The 20,755-nt window shown below is 38.9% G+C and overlaps 2 protein-coding genes across 3 annotated transcripts in view; one reads left to right on the plus strand and one right to left on the minus strand.

Annotated features, from left to right (window-relative positions):
* The window catches only part of LOC139480579 (coiled-coil domain-containing protein 24-like), a 364,688-nt gene that overhangs the window by 337,648 nt on the left and 6,285 nt on the right, over window positions 1-20,755 (plus strand). The gene's annotated exons all lie outside the window — the stretch shown is intronic.
* LOC139478300 (uncharacterized) lies at window positions 18,675-19,649 on the minus strand. Its single transcript, XM_071260716.1, has one exon. It carries the CDS (start codon window positions 19,647-19,649, stop codon window positions 18,675-18,677), a length of 975 nt encoding a protein of 324 aa, XP_071116817.1.

The raw sequence follows: 20,755 nt of genomic DNA on the forward strand, positions 1-20,755 counted from the left end.
AAATGAAATGTAAATTTCTTTGTACTGGTCAGGCACTGTAGGACTTGAGTTATTTAATAGTTAGGGTTTAACTGATGAAGAAGAAAAAGTTCTTACAAAATATTGGACCAAATTTGAAGAATATGTGAAACCACATTTAAATGAATTAATGGCCGCATGGGAGTAACACCACAAGAGACAGGGCAGTATGAAGTTAGAAGAATTTATAGCAAAACATTATTGCAGAACACTGGTTAATGAAGGAAATTATCCACAAGAGGAAAAGAAAAGGTTTCTTTGTTTTCGGAATGAGGTCTGATAGGGTGAGAAAAGAATGCTTAAAACTTGGAAACACTCTGACATTTGAGCAAACTTGTGAGATGGCGAAAGCAGAAGAATCAGCTGATATACATGTCAGATTCATGGTTCTACAAACATGAACATTGATACCATTAATTCTAAATTCAGAAACAAAACTGACACTTACAAATATAAACCAAGTCACACAAAATCAAGTGCACAACAAATATCGTTCACACAAAACCAAAACCTGTGGATATTGTGGAGACAGTCCTCACCCCAGGTAACACTGTCCAGCCAAAAGGCGAAATGTGGTTCGTGTCACATTGTCGGACATTATGCAAGAGTTTGTAGGCGAAAACACACCACAAGAAATGTCAATAAAGTTGGGACAAATGAATATGATTCATCTCTGTCAAGTGAATTCAGTGATCATCTGTTCTTAGGTCCTATTGAAGTTTCACCAATAAACACATTTGATGAAATATCGTCACAAGTCAAGAAGACGCATATAGAAATGTTGCTGTCTGCTGAGACTGATGTCAAGCAGTTGTCGACAATTTTCAAGATCGACAGTGGTGCTGAAGCAAACATTATCACAAAAGACTGCTACCGGAAGTTATTCCCAACTGGGCATACACTCGACAAGCCTGTTGTGACACTCAAGGCGTGGAAACGTCATTCCAAACCTGGGTTCCTGTAATATATTTATCCAAGGTCCTAGTGCTGATACACTGAAGGCTATCAAAGCTGAAGTTGTTGATATTAAGGCAAGTGTTCCTGTGATAATCAGCAATGTGAAAGCACAAGACCTAGACCTAATCAAGCTGAATTGGCAAGCTACAGCTGAAGCTAGTAATGATGTCAAAGGCAACACAGGAAACTCAATGGGGACAGTCAAATTGTTTGATGTAAATGGTAAATGTCATCCATTTCCATTAACCAAAGAGTACCTGATGCAGGAATACAAAGATGCATTCACAGGTATTGGATGTTTTCCTGGACCTGTATATCACATAGAGACTGATCAGAGCACTAGCCCTGTTCAGCAGACAAGTACCTGTGCATATTCAACCAGCATATCAGAGTGAACTAGACCAACTTGAGAAGCTAGGGATAATATGCAAGATCAATGAAGAGTATACCCCATGGGTAAATTCAACATTTGTCATGAACAAGCCAAATGGTAAAATCCGAATATGCCTTGATCTTCGTGACCTCAACAAGGCTATTCTCAGAAATCCTTACTACGTAAGGACTACTACGAGGATCCAGTCATTTCAGCATCCTGGATCCCAAAAATGGATATTGGATGGTGCAAATGGACCATCAACACACCATGGGGCAAATACAGATGGACTAGATTGCCCTTTGGGCTTACCATACGTGGTGATGTATTCCAAGAAAAGATGCACCGAGTCTTTGGAAGTTTTTGCTACAAGATGGCAAGCCTGTGACATACGCAAGACGCTCTCTGAGTGATGCTGAATCAAGGTACAGTAACATAGAGAGGGAGCTACTGGCAGCTTCATGGTCACTTGAAAAACTACAGACTGTTGCTCAAAATGTCAAAATATGACATTGAAATCAAATACATCCCCAGCAAAACCAATGTGGTTGCTGATGCTCTCTCCAGAGTTTGAAGCATGGAAATTCCAGCTAAAGACCATGATGCTCCTATGATTGAACTTAACACAATCACCAATACTCTTCCCGCCACAACTGCAAAGTTGGATGAGATACGCCAGAAAACAGGAGAAGATGAAGTTCTGTGTCATCTGAAGGACATGGTGAAAGATGGTTGGCCAAACTGTGTTGATGAATGTCCTCCTCACCTCAGAGACTAATGGACATTCCGTGAGGACATCAGTGAAGACAATGGCATAGTAGTATAGGTAATGGGGGTTCTGTCTCACTTCCACTGGAGCCAGATTTATATACCTATACTGCTACTACAGGGGGAATTTTTTATGTGTAAATGATGATGCGATTCAATGATAGTCTTAAGTCGTATTAAAAGAAACATCAATATGAATTAATAATCGATAAAATTTACTATAGCCCACGAGGATATTGGAAAGGTATAGGAGCAATAAAAAAATTAGCCACCGCGGCTAAGGTATCTAAAGATGTGGCCAAGGATTGGTTAAAGAAACAAGCGATGTGGCAAATATGTGGCACCGCATTATATACCGAGGAAGAAGTTTGATATTTTTACAACGAATGAAGTTCATTAGGCTGACCGCTTGTTTCTTCCCCACGATAAGGTAAGGCGCAAAACGTATAAATACACTTTAACCGTAGTGGATGTGGCTAGTCGATACAAAGAGGCTGGGCTATTAACCTCGAAAGATTCAACTGAAGTAGCTAATGCACTGAGTCACATATATAAACGCGGACCACTAAAATGGCCTAAGCTATTTCAAGTAGATCCCGGTCGTGAGTTTATGGGATCGGTAACTAAACTTTTAACAAAGCACGATGTCGAAATCAGGCATGGTGAAAAAGAGGCCCGTTGTAGTCAAGCTATCGTTACTTCCGTGACTTCCGAATCTTCAGCACCAAGGAGAGTCAAAGAACAAAAACTTCCGGATAGAGTAAGCGTAAGATTTATACCAGCCCGGTGAACTCGAAGGAGGCCTACGTCGCGCAACCGATCCCATTTGGTCTCTTAAGACATATAACATTAGTCGGTTGGTTATGAAAGAAGGAGAGCCTATTCTTTATTATCTTAAAGATGGACCGGGCAGGGCATTTGTATGAGAAGAGTTGCTCATAGTTCCCAACAATACAGTATTACCACCCTAAATAACCATAAGTGTAGGTAGTTACACAATCCTTATCAATCCATCTCTTTGTATCTAAGGGGGATAATGATGTCTTGTTCATTCTTAATCCATATATCCTATGATTGTAACTTCTTAAAGAGTTTATCTCGTGTTTGAACGTTCTACCGTTGAATAATGCTTCTCTATACTGTTCGTGTTTGATATGCTTTTTTACAACATACTTCTTAACACCCTTAGCTTTTTTTATTGGATTTCTTTATAGAATACATCTTGGACCTTAATCCTACATACTCTGCTGTAGGAGTCCCAGCACATTCATCCTTCATCTTACCTAACACCTTTTTATTTACTACGCTCTGCAGTGGATTATCTTTCGGGTAATCGCTCGTATCGTACATATCTAATTTTTCTGCCATATCTTTATACACATCCTCGGTTTGTATTTCTATCAACAAAGAATCTGTGTCGGTATAAAACACCTCTCATCTATCGCCGTATTGCTTCTTAAGTTCATTGTAATAAAAGTCATACATTAAGTGTTTTGACAAGTCAAGAATACTCATACCGATGTACACCGGTCTGTTGAATTTTATATTACTCTTCTGCATATGCAACGCGGCTCAGTCGTTATCGAATATCTTGCTTCTGTTAAAAGCCGGACTGGCTATAAGTTTCCTGAGTCTTTCTTCCTCATTAGATCTGACTAATTTAACATCAACATGCTTCCTCAGATTCTCCATAGTTTTAGCAAATACTGAGTTATTCATGAGCTTGTATAGATTCTTTTCAAAATCGCTGGTAGCTATCTTTCTTAAATCTGTGTTCAGTCTTATATAGGGCTCCATCCAAGGGCTTTGATCAAACTTTAGAACTCTGTGTATTTTCTTTAGTTTCATACCTAATGATAGATATAACCGGAGATTTCTGTAGTGAACTATATATTTTGTCTTATCCATCTAATTTGGTACGAGTTTTTCTACGTTAGCTAACCTTGTATTACCCATCAAGGAGTGTTGATATTGCGACATCTAATCTTTATTCTAGGGCTGGGACGATTCACCGATACATTACAGTTCGATACGACTATCGATTCGTGGGTCTATGTATCGATACAAAACGATACACAGCTGATATACTACAAGTAACAAAACGTATTTGCCGCTGTTTACATCGTCCGTTTTGTTCCAACGCAGTCAGTAAAGAAAATCAAGCGATGATACAAGGACAAATATGATTGGTTGATTTTCGTAGTACGACCAATCAAATGACTCGTATTAGTTTCAGCCTTCAAACATGGCGACTGGCTTACCAGCCAAGAAGCATCGAGTCCCCAGACACCGTAGGCCGGTTTACCGGCCAAGCCATAGTCACGTCAGAATAGTATATATTCTTATGGACCTACCTGTAATATCATTCATTTATTAAATCTATCACATTTCATAATGTCTGAAATACATATTCCAATTCAATTTATCATTTTTTATCTATAAATTAAAAAAATATTCACTAATTCCCCAGATGTTATTGAAATATGGGTCCACATCGAACATTTCAAAGAGCAAAATAAAGACGTTTTAAACAAATCTTTAAATTTATTATACAAAGTAATAAATGATATCAACAAAAATATATTACATCTAAGTTATTATTTCCATCTTTTCGAGCTATCGCGTGTAATGTAAGTCAAATGACATCTCGGCTTTCGTCGCCTTGAATTCTCGGCTCGGACAGTGTTTGATGCAAAAATATATGCATGAAAAATCTTTGTCACAGCTCCTAACCTAGCACGATACGTTCACGAAGTTCCATATTTTTAATATATATCGCGATTTCCTGATTAAAACGTTCAGAATAGCATGATTAAACAAAAATCTTTCGCCAACTTCTGAAATTTATCAAACACGATCTTGGTATCACAGCTGTAATTTGATTGGCTGCCTTAGGTCACGTGCTCAAAATTGTCCAATCACGAAACTTGTAGCAGATTTCGGTAAGAAAGCGTCATTAGAAACCAATTTTAATCCAACGAAATCGCTTGTTATAACTACGGAAAAAAACAGTCGATGTTACGAGAATGTAGATGAAGGAATAAGCTTTCCAGCGATGTGTCATATGCCATTCTTCGAAGAACGTTTTATTCATACGAAGCCTCGAAAACGGGGGTATTTCTTCATGTTACTGAGCAGACAGCCGCTGTTATCGGGAAATAGGTGATGACAGAAACTATTCATAATTCTTTTTTTTAAATGATTTTCCAATTACGTTAACAATGAAAATAAAACAGAAATAGGTAAGTGGATTTTATGAAATCTTATATTTGCCGAAAATCGTCAAGTTTTCCCTTCCTTGGTCCTCAATCTGGATATTAAAACGTGTTAGCTTACATTTTTTATTTACAACCAACTTAATTAAGTTGTAAATGCATTATTTTAAATAATGTGAAAAACATAACTTTCATATTTATAAACCATAGGATCAGACCTTTCAAATGGTGTATAACATGTAGTGGCAAATATATTTTACAAGCAGCTATTTTCTTTGATAAATGTTAGCTTCATCTATCACATGTGTCTCTGGGAACTTGGTGTCCCAGCAGTAAACACTTCTGGTTGACTGGTGTTGAAAGAGTTAATGTTCAGACATCAGTTAAACATGTCTGACTTTGTGATTTACTAATTAGTGTGATGTTGATTATTCAAGTTCAGAGTTTCAGGCAATTTGCCTTTCATTGATCATTGTGAGAAAATCACAAACCAGTGGTTGTTTTTACCAAATAGTTCTGCTGTTCAGATGACATTTAGAATGCATTTTTATTGCAGAAAATCCAGGTATTTAGTCAGGCTCCTTAACTCAGGTGTTTTGAGTCTTGCTATTGATTGACACGTGCTGTGTTTGACATATGTTCTGAAGGAAAATTTGAATTATTTGATGAGAATTATTTTACATTCAACTTTCATCATCTTCCACCAGCTTGTGACATTATTTTTTGTATCGTATCGTACGTATCGTATCGTGACCCCACTATCGGGATACGTATCGTATCGTGACCTTGTGTATCGTCCCAGCCCTACTTTATTCAACATTAATCTTTCGGGAGCTAGCGGATAACTGTTATGATCTTTATGTAACGAATTTCGATATTCCATGTCAACCTCTATTATGTACCCTTTATCGGAATCTGAGGGGATATCATCCACTTTGATATCATTCACATCGACCCACTCAAAACCACTCGTGGGTAAAGGTTGACTCACAGCCCATCCGTACAAATTGTTGGCGTCGAGATATAATATATGCGTGTTGGGTTTACTCGGATCATATCCTTCCACTAATTTATTATTAGCCTTAGAATACCTTTTTCGCTACCATCGATATGCCACCTCTTAACCCTTTCTCAATAAACAAGTGCATATCGTAATCGGTGAGTAGTTTTAGTTCTACACCGGTCTTCTTCAACAATGCATCCCATGATAGTCCAGGACTGGAATAGTACCATGCCGGGTCCAAGCTGTATTGTTTTAAACATGTCTTTCTAAATATCTCGAATATATCGGCGAGTAACAGTACATCGGTTTTTAAGTACAGATCGTGATAATCACCTAAATTCTTACAACCTAATTTATCCCAGACCGTCAGAGCATGTTTATAATGGGCATTGGTTATTTTAGATTCTGTTAAGTTACTATAGAATGATTCGAGGGGTGGTAATTTAGTTTCGTCGAATCCAGACCAATCATCCATATATTCGTAAGGATATACACCTTTTCTCAGCAACAAATGACGAGTTAACCCATCGGTATATTGATTTGTTATTGCAAAGTCATCGGGATTGTTCGCATTAGCTAAATTGTCCAGGGAAGATAACAGAAACTGTACGAGTCTATGAATCTAAGCCCATTACTTTGCTTTATTCTGGCTTTCCCATCCTTGTCCCTATAATGTATAGGTTTAGTCAACGAGAATGATATGTATTTTTTCCATATTATTAGGAATACACGTTAAGCCACCGTCGATCTTTGAGATAGCTTGCATAATGACATGAGAATCGTATCCTCTAAGGTTATGAAACACAACGGGGATGTGTATTGTTTGAGAATTCATTTTTAGTTTCAAGTTACACTCGTTATGCGCGGCTCCCCGATAATGACCCGTGACGTGGCAATGATCTCTTACGGAATCCCCATTCAAGGTTTTTTTTACAAACATGACAACTAGTCATGACAACTTCTTATAGGCCCTCCAATCATCCCTCGTCATACACATTGGTTTCTTACGCAATAAATTTTACCTGATTATTCTATCTCCATTTTGTAGATATACCTAGGAACTTTCCCGCTGCATCGGGACCTCTGTAGATCACGGCCGGGTTTGTTTTCCCATCATACCTTACAACTATATATCCAAACCCGCAAGGAATATGTTCTTGAGTTTTGTACGTAAAACTATCTTGATTATCTTGATTATTTTGTATAGGTTTGATAAGCGCTTCGAAGTCGGCGTAAATTACGTATGGTACTGGCATTTGATTACAATAATGTTCAAATTTTAATATATTTTTCCCCTCTTTAGGCATATCAATCCTGATAGCAGTCTGTCCAACACCTCTGCAGTCTTCTTTATGCGCTTCTATTAGATCTTGTCTGCTATATCCATGCAGGCATCTTTTGCAGAAATATTTCTTTTCTTTATGGGTTGTTTGATCATATGATAGTCTGCTTAAACTCTTTATCCATGTATAATGATATTTTCCATCTTTTTCGATCAGAAATGAATTGATTCTGGGAATATGTTCCGGAACAGAGCTTATCCTGTGTACAATTGCTTAAGAAGAATGTCCGAAAACATTTATAGCTAAATTATTTTGCTTTTCCACCTTATCAATTTGTGATATTGGCGTATGTTCGTCTATACCATCGAGGTTTAGTCCATCGTTTTGGGGATAGCTAGAAGGTCTATCCGAATTTTTGTCTACTGGGAACAATGCAGATCTTATCATCATTCTGAAACAATCATCGGATTTATTTTTTACATTAATTATGGCTCTTTTCTTTTTATAATACGGGGGTAAATCTATATAAGATCCACCTTTGAAGGGCATATAATTTGCTATATCTAAATATAAACTATCGATTTTATCCACACCCCCACCCGAACCTCTATTAGTCCAGCGTTCTAAAGTTTCCTGTATCCTCTGAATTGATGTATGTAATGATGCGTTTATAGTATCGGATTCGGTTATAACTTCTTGATTGCTCCGGAAATATGGTTCGGTATATTCAGTGCTATCGTCTTCGCTACTTTTACTCAATGACATTTTAACCGTCCGCTGGTATTTTATACTATGTAAATCATCTAACTCCTCGTTAATTTTCCTCGATACGATGGGCATAACATCATTAACATCCATGTTGGAATTTATATCCATCTTCCAACCTCTTAGATATTTACCAACGCTGGTTGTAGGTACAAATTTTAACTCATTATTATCAACAACATCATTAACTGATCAATTATTATCTAGAAAAGCAATCAATTCAGCTCTTCTCATTCGAGAATAACCTCTCAGCCCACTTTTTTCGCTTGAGCTTTGAGTTCTCTAACAGTCTGGGGTTTGTTGTATTCCAAACCGAGTAAAGCGATCAATTCAGCTTTTCTCATTCGAGAATATCCACGTAGACCACGTTGCTTTGCTAAAGCTTTCAGCTCTCTGACAACATAAGTCATTGTGATATATAAATACATGTGAACTAATGTCTAATTGGTTTGAATTCTACCCAATCTATTTATCTCATTTCCGTAAGCCTTTTTCCTCTCATAAATAATTTGAAACCGTTTCTTGTCAGCACGTGACTCTTACATAAACAGTAACTACCTTTGACCCCAATCCCACATACAGAACATGAATAATTAATGTGCCCTTTTCTAATTGCAATGGAGTGGATTCCATAATAATCCGACATACAGCTCTTTCCACAAATTTGTGATCGACCCAAGCGTATGAATTTACATCTTGATGTGCCTCTCGCCATTGTGATAAATATACATTTCTAGTATCATTTGTCTAAATGCATGCTCAGCCTAACAGGGTGACGTAGCTGACATAGTGTGTTTACAGGTCATAGTGGCTGATAAGACGCGCCCGCCTGCCCTAACTAGGTCATGGTTAATGCGTAGTTATTGTGTAACCTAAAATAGCTACACCAGTCAATCCCAACATTATGAATGCTATCTCGCGGGTTTTTTGTTCCTCATGGTGTATAAAACTTGACTTATTGTTGGTCTCGGCATTAGGTCAAGTTTTTCCATAAACGAGGAAGTATTTGTGCATGGCAGATTCAACATCCTTAAACGTTTGAATAGTCCCTGCTTACGCAGTTCTTCATTAATAAAATCTAATCTTAATATCCTCTGTCTGGTCCATTGTGACTGGGCTGCTTTGAGTTGTTCTAATGCTTTATTATTTACTCTCCTTTCCTCTCCTCTCATACCAGAAAATAAAAAATTACTCCCCGCAAAAGCTAGAGCATTAACAACAGCTCCACCGACCATCATCGCAACTGATGCCATGTTTATATGAATATAAGATATTCAAATGTTTAATTACTTCATTATGTCTTCCATGATAAGCCCTTGTTTGATGAGCATATATTTGTTGCCATAGACAATCCAATGTCCAGAATCATCATACCGATATCATAACCATTAAAATCTAGCTTGGGTGGTGTTGTTTCAGTAACCATATTAGCTATACGGGCATAGCTAATGGCCAAGCCGCTGACCACCACTGAATGATACGTTGCATTTACCAACATGTTACCGTCTGTAACTGGAGTAGTCATGCTTCTTATAGCATTATAAGAGGGCTAACCTCTAATTGAACTTGTTATGACATCGGGGGTGACGTTTTCTCTTCTCCGGTCTTATAAAACAACCATACCCCCGCTATAGCAATAACTCTCCTAGTGCCCAAGTTTTAATTGAACGACTATGTTCAATATTTGAATTATGCATTATTTTTGCTTTCCTCGCCAGCCTTCGTCACTCTGGCTTGTGATATTTCCTCATTCACAATCCGTTGTGCATCCTCGTTCACTTGTTCCACAATATGTGGTGGTGTCACTTGTTGTGATTGTGTTTCCACAATCTGTTGTACAATCTGTGGTGGTGTCACTTGAGTCTCCATTATTATTAAGTGGGCACATATGTTTAAATTGACAATACCTAGCCGTTATTAAAGCTGTGGTGAGTGGAGCTAAGAACATTCCGTATCTATGATACAATTCACAGCTCACTGAGCTTTTAGCGTGTTCGATGAATGGGTCTTTCTCGAGAGATTCGCATAAATACATGCGATGTTCTGCCGCGATAGGAAGAAACGTACTAGCTACGACTGTGAATAGTTGTAACATAGGCAACCCTATTGTTTTAGTCATGGTAGCTCCCAGTCTAGACTCGTAACGCGCGTACAGTTTTTTTATTTCTTCGGCGGTCATGTTATCAATTTTTTCGATGGTATAATTTTCCCCAAAATATTCGGAACATTTTCCACCGGCTCTCTATGTTAATCTAAAGATTTATCTGTCAAAGGTTCTGGCTCATCTTTGAGCATTTGTTCGATGAGTTCGTCGCATTCCATACTGTAATACCTAAGGAGATATTTAAATCTAACATAATTAAATATGGTATATCCAATACAGCCAGTAATAATAAACTGTTGCGAAAGAATGAGGATTTCAAGCCACATTATGTCATAATAATCGCTAATGTTCAATTTACTTGTGCTATCTTTTTGCTATATTTGCTATAATTTTGCCATATTTTTGCTATTTTTGCCATAATTTTGCTATGTTTTGCTAAGCAATTGCATAAGCAGCTGGTTGATCGGTTTTTAATACGAGTTTACAATGCTTCGTTGAAGCTAACAGTTTTCTGACTTTATCTTGTTCAGGCTTGGTATAAATAACATCATTTTCTCATAGACATTCCTCGAATGAATCTCGGTCTTTGCAATGAAACAGGGCTACCCATTTGGTCTGCTCTCTCAGATCTTTCAGGACATAGTGGTATTTTTGAGTAACTACCCAAAAGTTATGTTGAGTATGCCGTCCGGAGAATGCTAAATATGAAAGCATATCTTTCTTTTTGGTTAGTTCTTTACTCGCGCTGCAGTCATCTATTATGAAAAGGGTTGATTCTCCTTTGTATTTTGTGTGACATACTCTGAAACAGTCTTGTAAACGATCGCCCGGATCAACTCTGTGTACCCCATCATCATTCATTACCCAATCTCTCGATAGGTATGTTTTATTAACGCTTATAGTCGGGCACAGAATAATAATATGAAAGAAAACGTCCCGATAATGACTTTCTAAAATATCTAGAATAAGAGCTGTTTTTCCACAACCCGTTTGCCCGCAGATGATAGCGCAGTGTGGTTCTTTAGGTAAAAGATTATTAAAAGATTGCTTGCACGAATCTTCCATTCTGTATATCAAGTTGCGCATCCATAATCACGTACAAATATATGTTTAATTTACCAGCCGATTCCTGGAGCTTCGTTATCTGTATAGCAACACCCTCGCTAGCATTTTCTATTCTCTACCCACTACCGTGTAGTTGGTCATCATCCGTGGTTTGCATGTCGAGCCATAGCGCATACTTCGTTGTGAGGTATTCATCCATCGATACATCCCCAAGTGACAGATCTTTCACGACCGCGTTAACTTCTGGGCTCCGTTTTATAGAAGGGAGTTTTTTAATCTCATCCCATTGTTGATACGCTAGCATTCCTTGACTTTATAGTTGATTAGGAACGTCCTCGATAGTCAATTCCACTTTTGAAATCTTGGGATTGTAGAACTTCTAGGTATTTCTTTTAAATGGATCGGAGGGGTCTTCGAACAACATTTAGATACCCTTCAACGATCTCGTGGGGACGTTTAGATTGATATTCCATGTCGTATCTTTTTTGTTCCTTGTGATCTTTCGGTGTCGAAGCATGCGATCGTACAAAATGGCTAAACTTCCTGTATACTGGTTATGAATTTGTCTGGCTAATTTGGCATCCGTTATCATATCATACTCCAGTGAGATATTGTCAATGGAATAGCTAGCATCTTCAGCAGCTCTGATTACTCTACCGTAGTCAGTAACAGTGAGTTCGTATTCTAACCTATCGCCTAGGGATGCTTGATAGAAGGGCAAGTGGGAATCTAGTAATTCAAAGTCTAGCGGAATATAGAATCGGTTACCTAATGTGCCGGCAACAGTGAGATCTTTTACAACGGTATTATCGCCATTATCAGCACCCACACGCAGTCTCAATGTGTTCAGATTACAAATACCTTGGTACTGTAAGTTTTCCCGCTCTTTATCCATTCTCCAGAGATCCATGTAACAATAGTATACATCGCTATTTTTGATACTCAAAACCTCATTACCGCTAATTATAATCGCGATTTTCATAACGATAGCACGACCTATGATCTGAACAGGCTCCCTGTTAACGTCGGCAGAAGTCAAATTAATCGTAAATGCTAGTCGGACAGTTCTCAGAACTAACACATCGTGTGCGCCAAGATTAGGAAAGCGAACCAGAAGCGTTTGATTCTGATCAATGGGACTCGGGTTATTAGCGATAGTTACAGACTGATGAATTGCTTTGACCCCTAATGGATCCCGAAGTCTACGTTGTGGGTTTAACTTGCGTCCGTATTGCGAAGACATTGTTATTCTGAAATTATGTAACCTTATGTTTAATATAAAAATGGATGATTTTAATCTAGACTATATTGATAGTCCTAGTACAATCGAAGAGGGTACTGATGAAATCAGCTTTGGTGGCATGAATCTTAACTATGAACTTTTACAATCAACCGTTAATGATTATTACGATACCTTTAAAGATGTTAGCCCAATTGGTCGTGACTATTCAAAGTTTACGATAGATAGTAAGGAAATATTGCAAATACACGGCAAACCTGATATTGACCTTCTGCATTATCGTACTCATCAATAATATAGCCAAGCTATCCGAACTCGACAAGCATATAGCTTATGAGAAAACAAAACTTGAACAGGCAGGTGATGAATTCAGCAGACGTCGCGTTGCAGAAAGATTGTGTTACTTAGAAGACGAAAGATCGGCCCGCCTCGAGCAGCTTCCAGTAATAGAAAGGTACTTCGTTCACAGATCAGTCAAATTCGAGAAACTATCGATCAAGTCCTCAACGATGACACTACACTGGCTGTTTCCAGTATTTTAACTGTATAGGAATTTATTATATCGACTTTGACTCTCGCGTTAACTGGTGGCAGCGGTACAGGAGTGGTACAACGATAGGGCTGGTATAAAAGAGTGGATAAAAAAGCATTTAAAAGCATTAGGTTCAGCACTGGGAAAGCTCGCTGTGAAAGCCACGTCTGCACTTCCTGGTATAATAGGGAGTATAGTTTCCTGGATCTTGAATTTATTAGCTAAGACCACCATTTGGCTCAGTCAAAACTTGTGGGCACTGATCGTAGCAATTGCAGGGCTGTTGTCTGTATCCGCTAAGAACTATTTAACCAAATCATGAGTAAACCAGCCGCGACTCCACCTACTATAAGCGCTGTTTTTTCATCGATATGTTGTTGATTTTTAGCTGCAATATGGGGTGGCACTTGTGGTTGTGTGTTAGTAGATGTGTTAGTAGGAGTGTTAGTAGATATCTGTGGCTTGACTATTCCCGTTTCACCTGTGTTTGTTTGTGTTATTAATTCGGTGTTAATATCTGAATTTATACCTGTTTTTAGTTGATTGGGAGGAATAACAATTTTATTATTATAGCCTATCACTTGACCGATCTTAAATTCCATATTACTCGGAGACATGTATAGTCCCGGCGCATAAACGTAGTCTACTTTGGATTGAGCGTACTGTAATGCATCTTGATAACGCTTTATAGAAGATGGTATGTCAACTGGTGAATTAATAGCATCCTCCACGTTTGCAACAAACTGTTTTTGTGCATCGAGTGCCGTCCCAGAACCACCGATGATTCCCGTTCGTGTTTGCGATTGTGCCCCGAGAATTGCCCGTACATAAGTTCTTATTGATTCATTAACTCTTACAACTCCTGGGTTAGTAAAATTATTTTTAGTTTTATCATATAGAAATTCATTCCAAGCGTTTGCGGTATCGTTCAGTTGTACAAATTTTGTAATAATATAAGCCAAACCACCCTTAAAACTCATAAGATCTCCTCTCCAATCGTTACTCGAAATTTCCCAGCCATGATTAAGATTATGCAATCTTACAAGATTGTTTTTCTGTAACAACTTAAATGGATCGAATGGTTGATGAGTTTTTTTAACTAAATCATCGCTTTCTTCTTTAACAGTTTTTTGTCCGGTGTACAGAACACCTAGACCATGGTTAATTCCTTTAATACGCCAATCTTTACTCGTAGCAATATTAAATTCCTGACAAATACGTTCATATGCGAACCTAATGTTGGATTATTTGATGCATTCCATGCTCAATCCTTCGGTAATGGAGCACTAATTTCTTTAAGTATATGTCTTAACTGATAGTACACGTGAAGTGATAAAACAGACTTATTTAGTTCAAATCCTGGGACATATAGAGATACACCACATCCTGTTGTGGCACACCATATGGCAAAGTTTAACTGATTCTGCCAAAATTGCATCGGATTTAGGGACCAATCGTGCACCATTTTATTGCTAGTTACCATGAACCTGTATTTTTCAGTAATCAGGAAATTTAACAAACAAATTAGCAGGAGAGGCACTTACTAAAATCGACTGATTAGTAATATTAGTTGATTTCATATTTAAGTTATGATATAGTATCATTGTATATTTAATATGTATGTCACACTCACGGGAATAACAAATGGTCAGTCTATTGAACTGTTTCATACTATATCGATAACTCGGATGGACAACTTGAAGTCGCCCTATGCAATGTAACGTATTACCCAAGGTGGACCAATATAAGTGCTGCAAGAGGTAATAATGAGATAAATATATTAGGTGAAAACGATGTTGTTGACAAATACATTATTATACCTGATGGGTATTACAGTGTATGCTCACTCAATGATGAAATTTTTAAGCCTAATGGAATTAGTCTCACACAAAATGAGTCGAATGGGATACTGAATTTAAACGCTGGAGAAAAGGGTGTAAAGCTTTTCATGAACTTAGGAATTACACTTGGATTTAGAGGAGAGCTAACATTAATCGAGACAACATTTGGGGGAGTTAAATTACCCGATTTAGTTCCCTATAAAGAGATGTGCATCCATCTTGATCAAATAAGCACGACGGATAATATTCAACTAGAAAGTCCTTCAACTCTACTAAGAGCTGTTCCAGTCAAAGATGAAAAATACAATAGTGGTAGAACAGAATCTTTCTCATCATTACAATATAAAAAATTAAAGCGTAGTATTATTTCAGACCTCAAAATTTCTGTATTAGATGTAAAACATCAACCTGTACATATAGGATACTTGAGTGTAATACTCCATATTATAAATAATGGTTGATTCATCAGGCCATGGAACGCTCAGACAATGTAATACAATTGCACTTTCCGATCTCGGAGACACAGAAGGATTCGGTAAACCCGGTACCGTTGGTAAGTTATACGCTTTACACTTACAAGATAATGTATACAAGGGGAAAGCAGTTACTTTCACGGGTAATCTAGGAGATATAAGCGATGTCGACGTTAGTAGACTCAATAAAAACACTTCGTATAATCTTACTCGCAACGATGATAATAAATGGACTATGGTCGAAGCAAACATCGAGTGGCTACTGAATATCGTCATTACCCCACAGTATGTGATGACGGGTAAGGCACATAATTTAACTAAGATAATAAATAGTGGGATCGTACTCGGGGCTTATATCCCGTCAAAACGAAAAAGTGAGTTGGTCTCTCCCCTACCAGAAAACCCAGGTCATATATTATATAGTCGTCCGGCATAAAAAAATGTTAGTTTAAATTTGGTTACTGAATTCAATGATATTAAACAGAACTTGAGTGCAATACCTAATCTTTCTACACTTATTATTGAAGTCTTGTTCGGAGATGCACCGGAAGATGCCTTCGAAATATTACCAGGTCTATCGATTAAATGGCTAAAGAAACACCAACGTCAACGTTGCAGTATGATCCATATTGGAGCATCACCCGTTGCAACCCTTGAGGGGGTCCAAATTATTAAAAGTGACAGAATTTCTCTTGCTAAGATATTCATGCCGTATAATATACATTTGATAAGGTTGATGTATACTCTCAAAACATTTAAGCAAGACCAATTAAAGACTATCAATGATATAATAATAAGATGGATTTATATCCGGCGCTCGATGAAGTTGATAGATTTCGATTACATCAAATAAGCGACATAAAACATCGAATAGAGAAGGATAGGGAGTTGAGACTTGGATTGTATAAAAAGTATCGCAGAGCCATGAATCCTCTCGATGGAGTTGACACCGCGCTTGTAACAGCTAGCATGGGACTCGGTGTAGCCGGTGTTGGTTTGTTCCTTCAACAATGAGAACACAAATGCTTGTAATTGTACACCAAGGACACATGGGAGCTGAGGTATGTCAACTCAAGGCAAGAGAATGTATATTATGGCCTGGAATCACAAAGGACATTAAAGAGCTGACGTCCAGTTGTGCTACATGTTTACAGTTCTCAAATCAACAGATAAAAGAGCCCATGCAACCTCACAATGTGCCCTCATTCGCATGGCAAAACTTGGATCTGATCTCCTAGACTACAAAGGTAAACTATACCTCCTGATTGCTGCATGATTACTACAGCAAATTCCCTGTACTCAGAAAGTTAAAGGGGCACTGATCTAACGCAATTCCCTGGGACTGGTTGTTGCTTTTGTTATTGTTTTTTCCCAGTGAGTACCCGGATGTATAGCAGAAATCTAGACTAGTTCGCGACCTCTGCTGCGCCATGCGTAAGCGCATTAGTCACTTTTATGGGTAGTAATAAGGGCGTATGGTCACATTGATCAACAAAATGAAATACAGTTTTCGAGATAATAAGGAAATGTAGGTATCTTTGTGGGTAGCATCGGTAATGGTGACGAAGTTTTGATAAGTCAGTTGCTTGGTAATTTTGCGATTTTCGTTTACAATATTTTGACTTGCAACACAAAGTAAATATTTCACCTAAGCATTGCTTTTTTTATAGTGTGTATATTTTTTTTACCGTCCAAATGCGTAACATTTTCAAATTTATTAAACGCCTAAATATTCAGTTTGTGCAGAAACAACAAAACAAGAAGTAAAATACACGATTTATTATAAAACTTGGCACAAATTGGGAGCTGGCTCGGTTGTTGCTTATGAATGATATAAGTTTTGTAAGATTGGTTGCAGGGGCAAGCCGGCCTGGACAACCGTGAGGAAGCAGCTGATTGTAGGGGCAAGCCGGCCTGACAAAGAGCTGTGTGTGTGCAGGGGCAGTAGCCGGCCTGCGAAGAGGGATATGAATTATGATTGGAATGTGAAAATGAATTGGGGGAGATTATGAAATAAAATGCCAAAGAGTAAAGAATGAGGTATGAATGTTAAGCAACAGCCGGCACAACTCCGAGGAGGTAGCATGGGGTGGCCGGAGGGCCGAGAAAATTGGTGAAACATGGCGGACGAAGAACTGAGAAGGAACATAGAATACGCATGCGCAACATGTCGGAAATACTAAAGACCGTGATGCACCATGAATTAATATTTAAGAAATGGTGCCTGCGAATTATTAATAGAAATGTACAAGATATAGATGCTGAGATTACATATTGATATAAGAAAAAGATAATAGTTGATGGAATACGTAAGTATATTTAGGATTACGATAAAATTGTGAAGGTACATTATGTAGCTGTGAGACAACGGAAGTAAACAGCGTATAAAAAATAGACGGGATGTGAGGTAAACCGTGCTTGGATCTAACATAGAAAATGTTAAAGTAATTATGCATTGATGGATTAATTTAGGAACAAGGCAAGTGAGTAAAAGGGAATTAAAGAAATATTTAGTGGAATAATATTACGTAATGAAGGGAATAGCTGATAAAATCGAAAGAGTAGGCAGGGAGGTAGTGGTACTTATTTCTGCACAAACAAAAATATTAAATTTACATTTTGTGCAGAAAAACAAAACAAGAAGTAAAATACACGATTTATTATAAAACTTGGCACAAATTGGGAGCTGGCTCGGTTGTTGCTTATGAATGATATAAGTTTTGTAAGATTGGTTGCAGGGGCAAGCCGGCCTGGACAACCGTGAGGAAGCAGCTGATTGTAGGGGCAAGCCGGCCTGCGAAGAGGGATATGAATTATGATTGGAATGTGAAAATGAATTGGGGGAGATTATGAAATAAAATGCCCAAAAAGCGAGGTAACAACCGAGAGCCCCCAATGAATATAAGGTGAAAAGTAGAATAAAGATATACATGAAATGGTGGTTTAGTTACCATAGTAAACTAAACTAATGATTGTCACTGCGACACACGAAAGCCGGGTGTAGCTGAGAGTCTAGGGAAGTGTCCCTGTCGTAGTGTCAAGATCGAGCCATGGATGAGTGAGCTCGTCGGATGTCATCTTCAGGGGTACGGATATACCTTGTGAAGCAGTCTGAAGACCATCGACCTAAGGTCTTGATCATGTGATCCTGAATATTGACGTGGGCTGCTGTAGTGGCAGCTCCTATTCTAAAAGAATGGCCTGAGTACAACGAGGGGTTCAGGCCGATTCTGCACAGCACTATGTTAAGCCAGGACAGGAAAGCAGATCTAGCCACAGGAAGACCACCTCTATCGGTAAACATTGCATCACAAGGCTTCGCACCACACTGAAGCCGCACAAACATAAGTAACCTCATACTTGAGAAAGGGCAGCATGATCCTGAAGTAGCGAATACATTCACCGTGACTCCTTGGCGAAACGGGTCTGTTTTAGAGGTTTTAAGGTTAACAGCGCACTTAGCTTGACTAGGGTGAAGAACTACATCTTTAATACAAACATTGACTTCTGGGTCGAAAGACTTTGCACAGGTGAACTCCCCGCACCGCAGGAAGCCAAAAAATGCTAGAGAACACATAGCTTCCATGACAAGGTCGTCATGGGCACCAAACACTCCGTTCCTTAATGCCGCAACAATGCATGTCAAGATGTTGTAGGTGATAGGTAGACGTTTCTTAGTGCTTGAAATATGCAGCTTCTTGTATCCTCGAAGTAAGGTCTGTAATCTACTCATACTAGGTGCGGTAGGGTGATCAAGGCAGGTATCAATACCTGCTCGAAGGTAGACGAAACGGATACCTGCTAGATAGTTCTTGACTGTAGCACATTGGACATGCAGGACGCTGAAGCAGTAGGCAATGAAATACTGTAGCAGTATCTCGCTTATAACTGGCAGCTGGTGATGGTTGCGTAGAGGATGGCACAGTTGATATCTGATGAGGAAGTTAAGGTAGCTCTGGTACCCAGTAGAGTAGGTAGTCACGGTGCGCGGGGCGAGGGAAGCTGTCCACATGTTGACTAACTGCTGGTTCAGTACCATGTCACGGCTGAGCTGTCTGGACATGGCGTGGCGCTGGCAGCTGCATGAGGGGCTAGCTGGCGGAACCTGTGGAACTGGAAGCGTGAGAGAGCATCAGCAAGTTCATTATGCACTCCCTGTACATGCTTGGCTAAGATGACATAGTTATGAGTGGCGGATAACCAAGTGAGTTTACGCATTAATGCCATGACGTGCTTACAACGAGCTCTGCCTTTCTTAATGATATGAACGACAGCGAGATTGTCACAACGAAACAAGATCTTTCGTCTAAACCAATGTTTTCCCCACACAAAAGCTGCTACCCCAATGGCATAGAGTTCCAAGAACGCGGTACTCTTCATCAGAGTAGAGTTTGATCTGATCTCTGGGGGCCAAGTATCGGCAAACCACTCTCCTTTGAAAAAACCACCAAAGCCTGTAGATGTAGCTGCGTCAGTGAATAGTTCGATGTCGTAGGAATCCGTGATTCGGGTATCGTGGAAAAAGGACACTCCGTTCCATTGAAGAAGAAACTCTCTCCACATGCACAGATCTACTCGGCATTCCTTGGACAACGAAACGTGGTGATGTAGTTTGCTGACTGTCGTGGATAAGCTGATTAGATAAGAGACAAAAGCTCTACCGGGTGGTATCACTCTGCCTGCGTAATTGAGGTGGCCAAGCAGGGAGAGTAGCTCCCGCTTCGTACACTTTTTCTTGTGCATGAAGGTTTCAATGACGCTGATAATCCGCAGCACTTTGTCTTGGGGTAGATGAGCAGACATAGTAGTGGAATCCAATATGATGCCTAGATACTCTAATCTTGTTGTAGGACCCACAGTCTCCTTGGCTGATAGAGGAATGTTGAGCAGCTGGAAAACATAACGTAGGTCTGTCATGGTTTTATCCGCTGGGTAGTTGGCAGAATCAACTGTCAAAAAATCGTCCAGGAGGTGGAGAATATTCTGAACATGGTAATTGTGTTGGAGAATCCAGCAGAGGGCTTGAGACAGGTTGTCGAAAATTTTGGGGCTGGACCTGCATCCGAAAGCCAAACGTTTGTAAAAATAGTAACTACCGTGCCATTTGAATCCGAAGTA

This window comes from Haliotis cracherodii, unplaced genomic scaffold, assembly GCF_022045235.1.
Source record: "Haliotis cracherodii isolate W230 unplaced genomic scaffold, xgHalCrac1.p SCAF_4, whole genome shotgun sequence".
Classification (NCBI taxonomy): Eukaryota; Metazoa; Mollusca; class Gastropoda; order Lepetellida; family Haliotidae; genus Haliotis; species Haliotis cracherodii.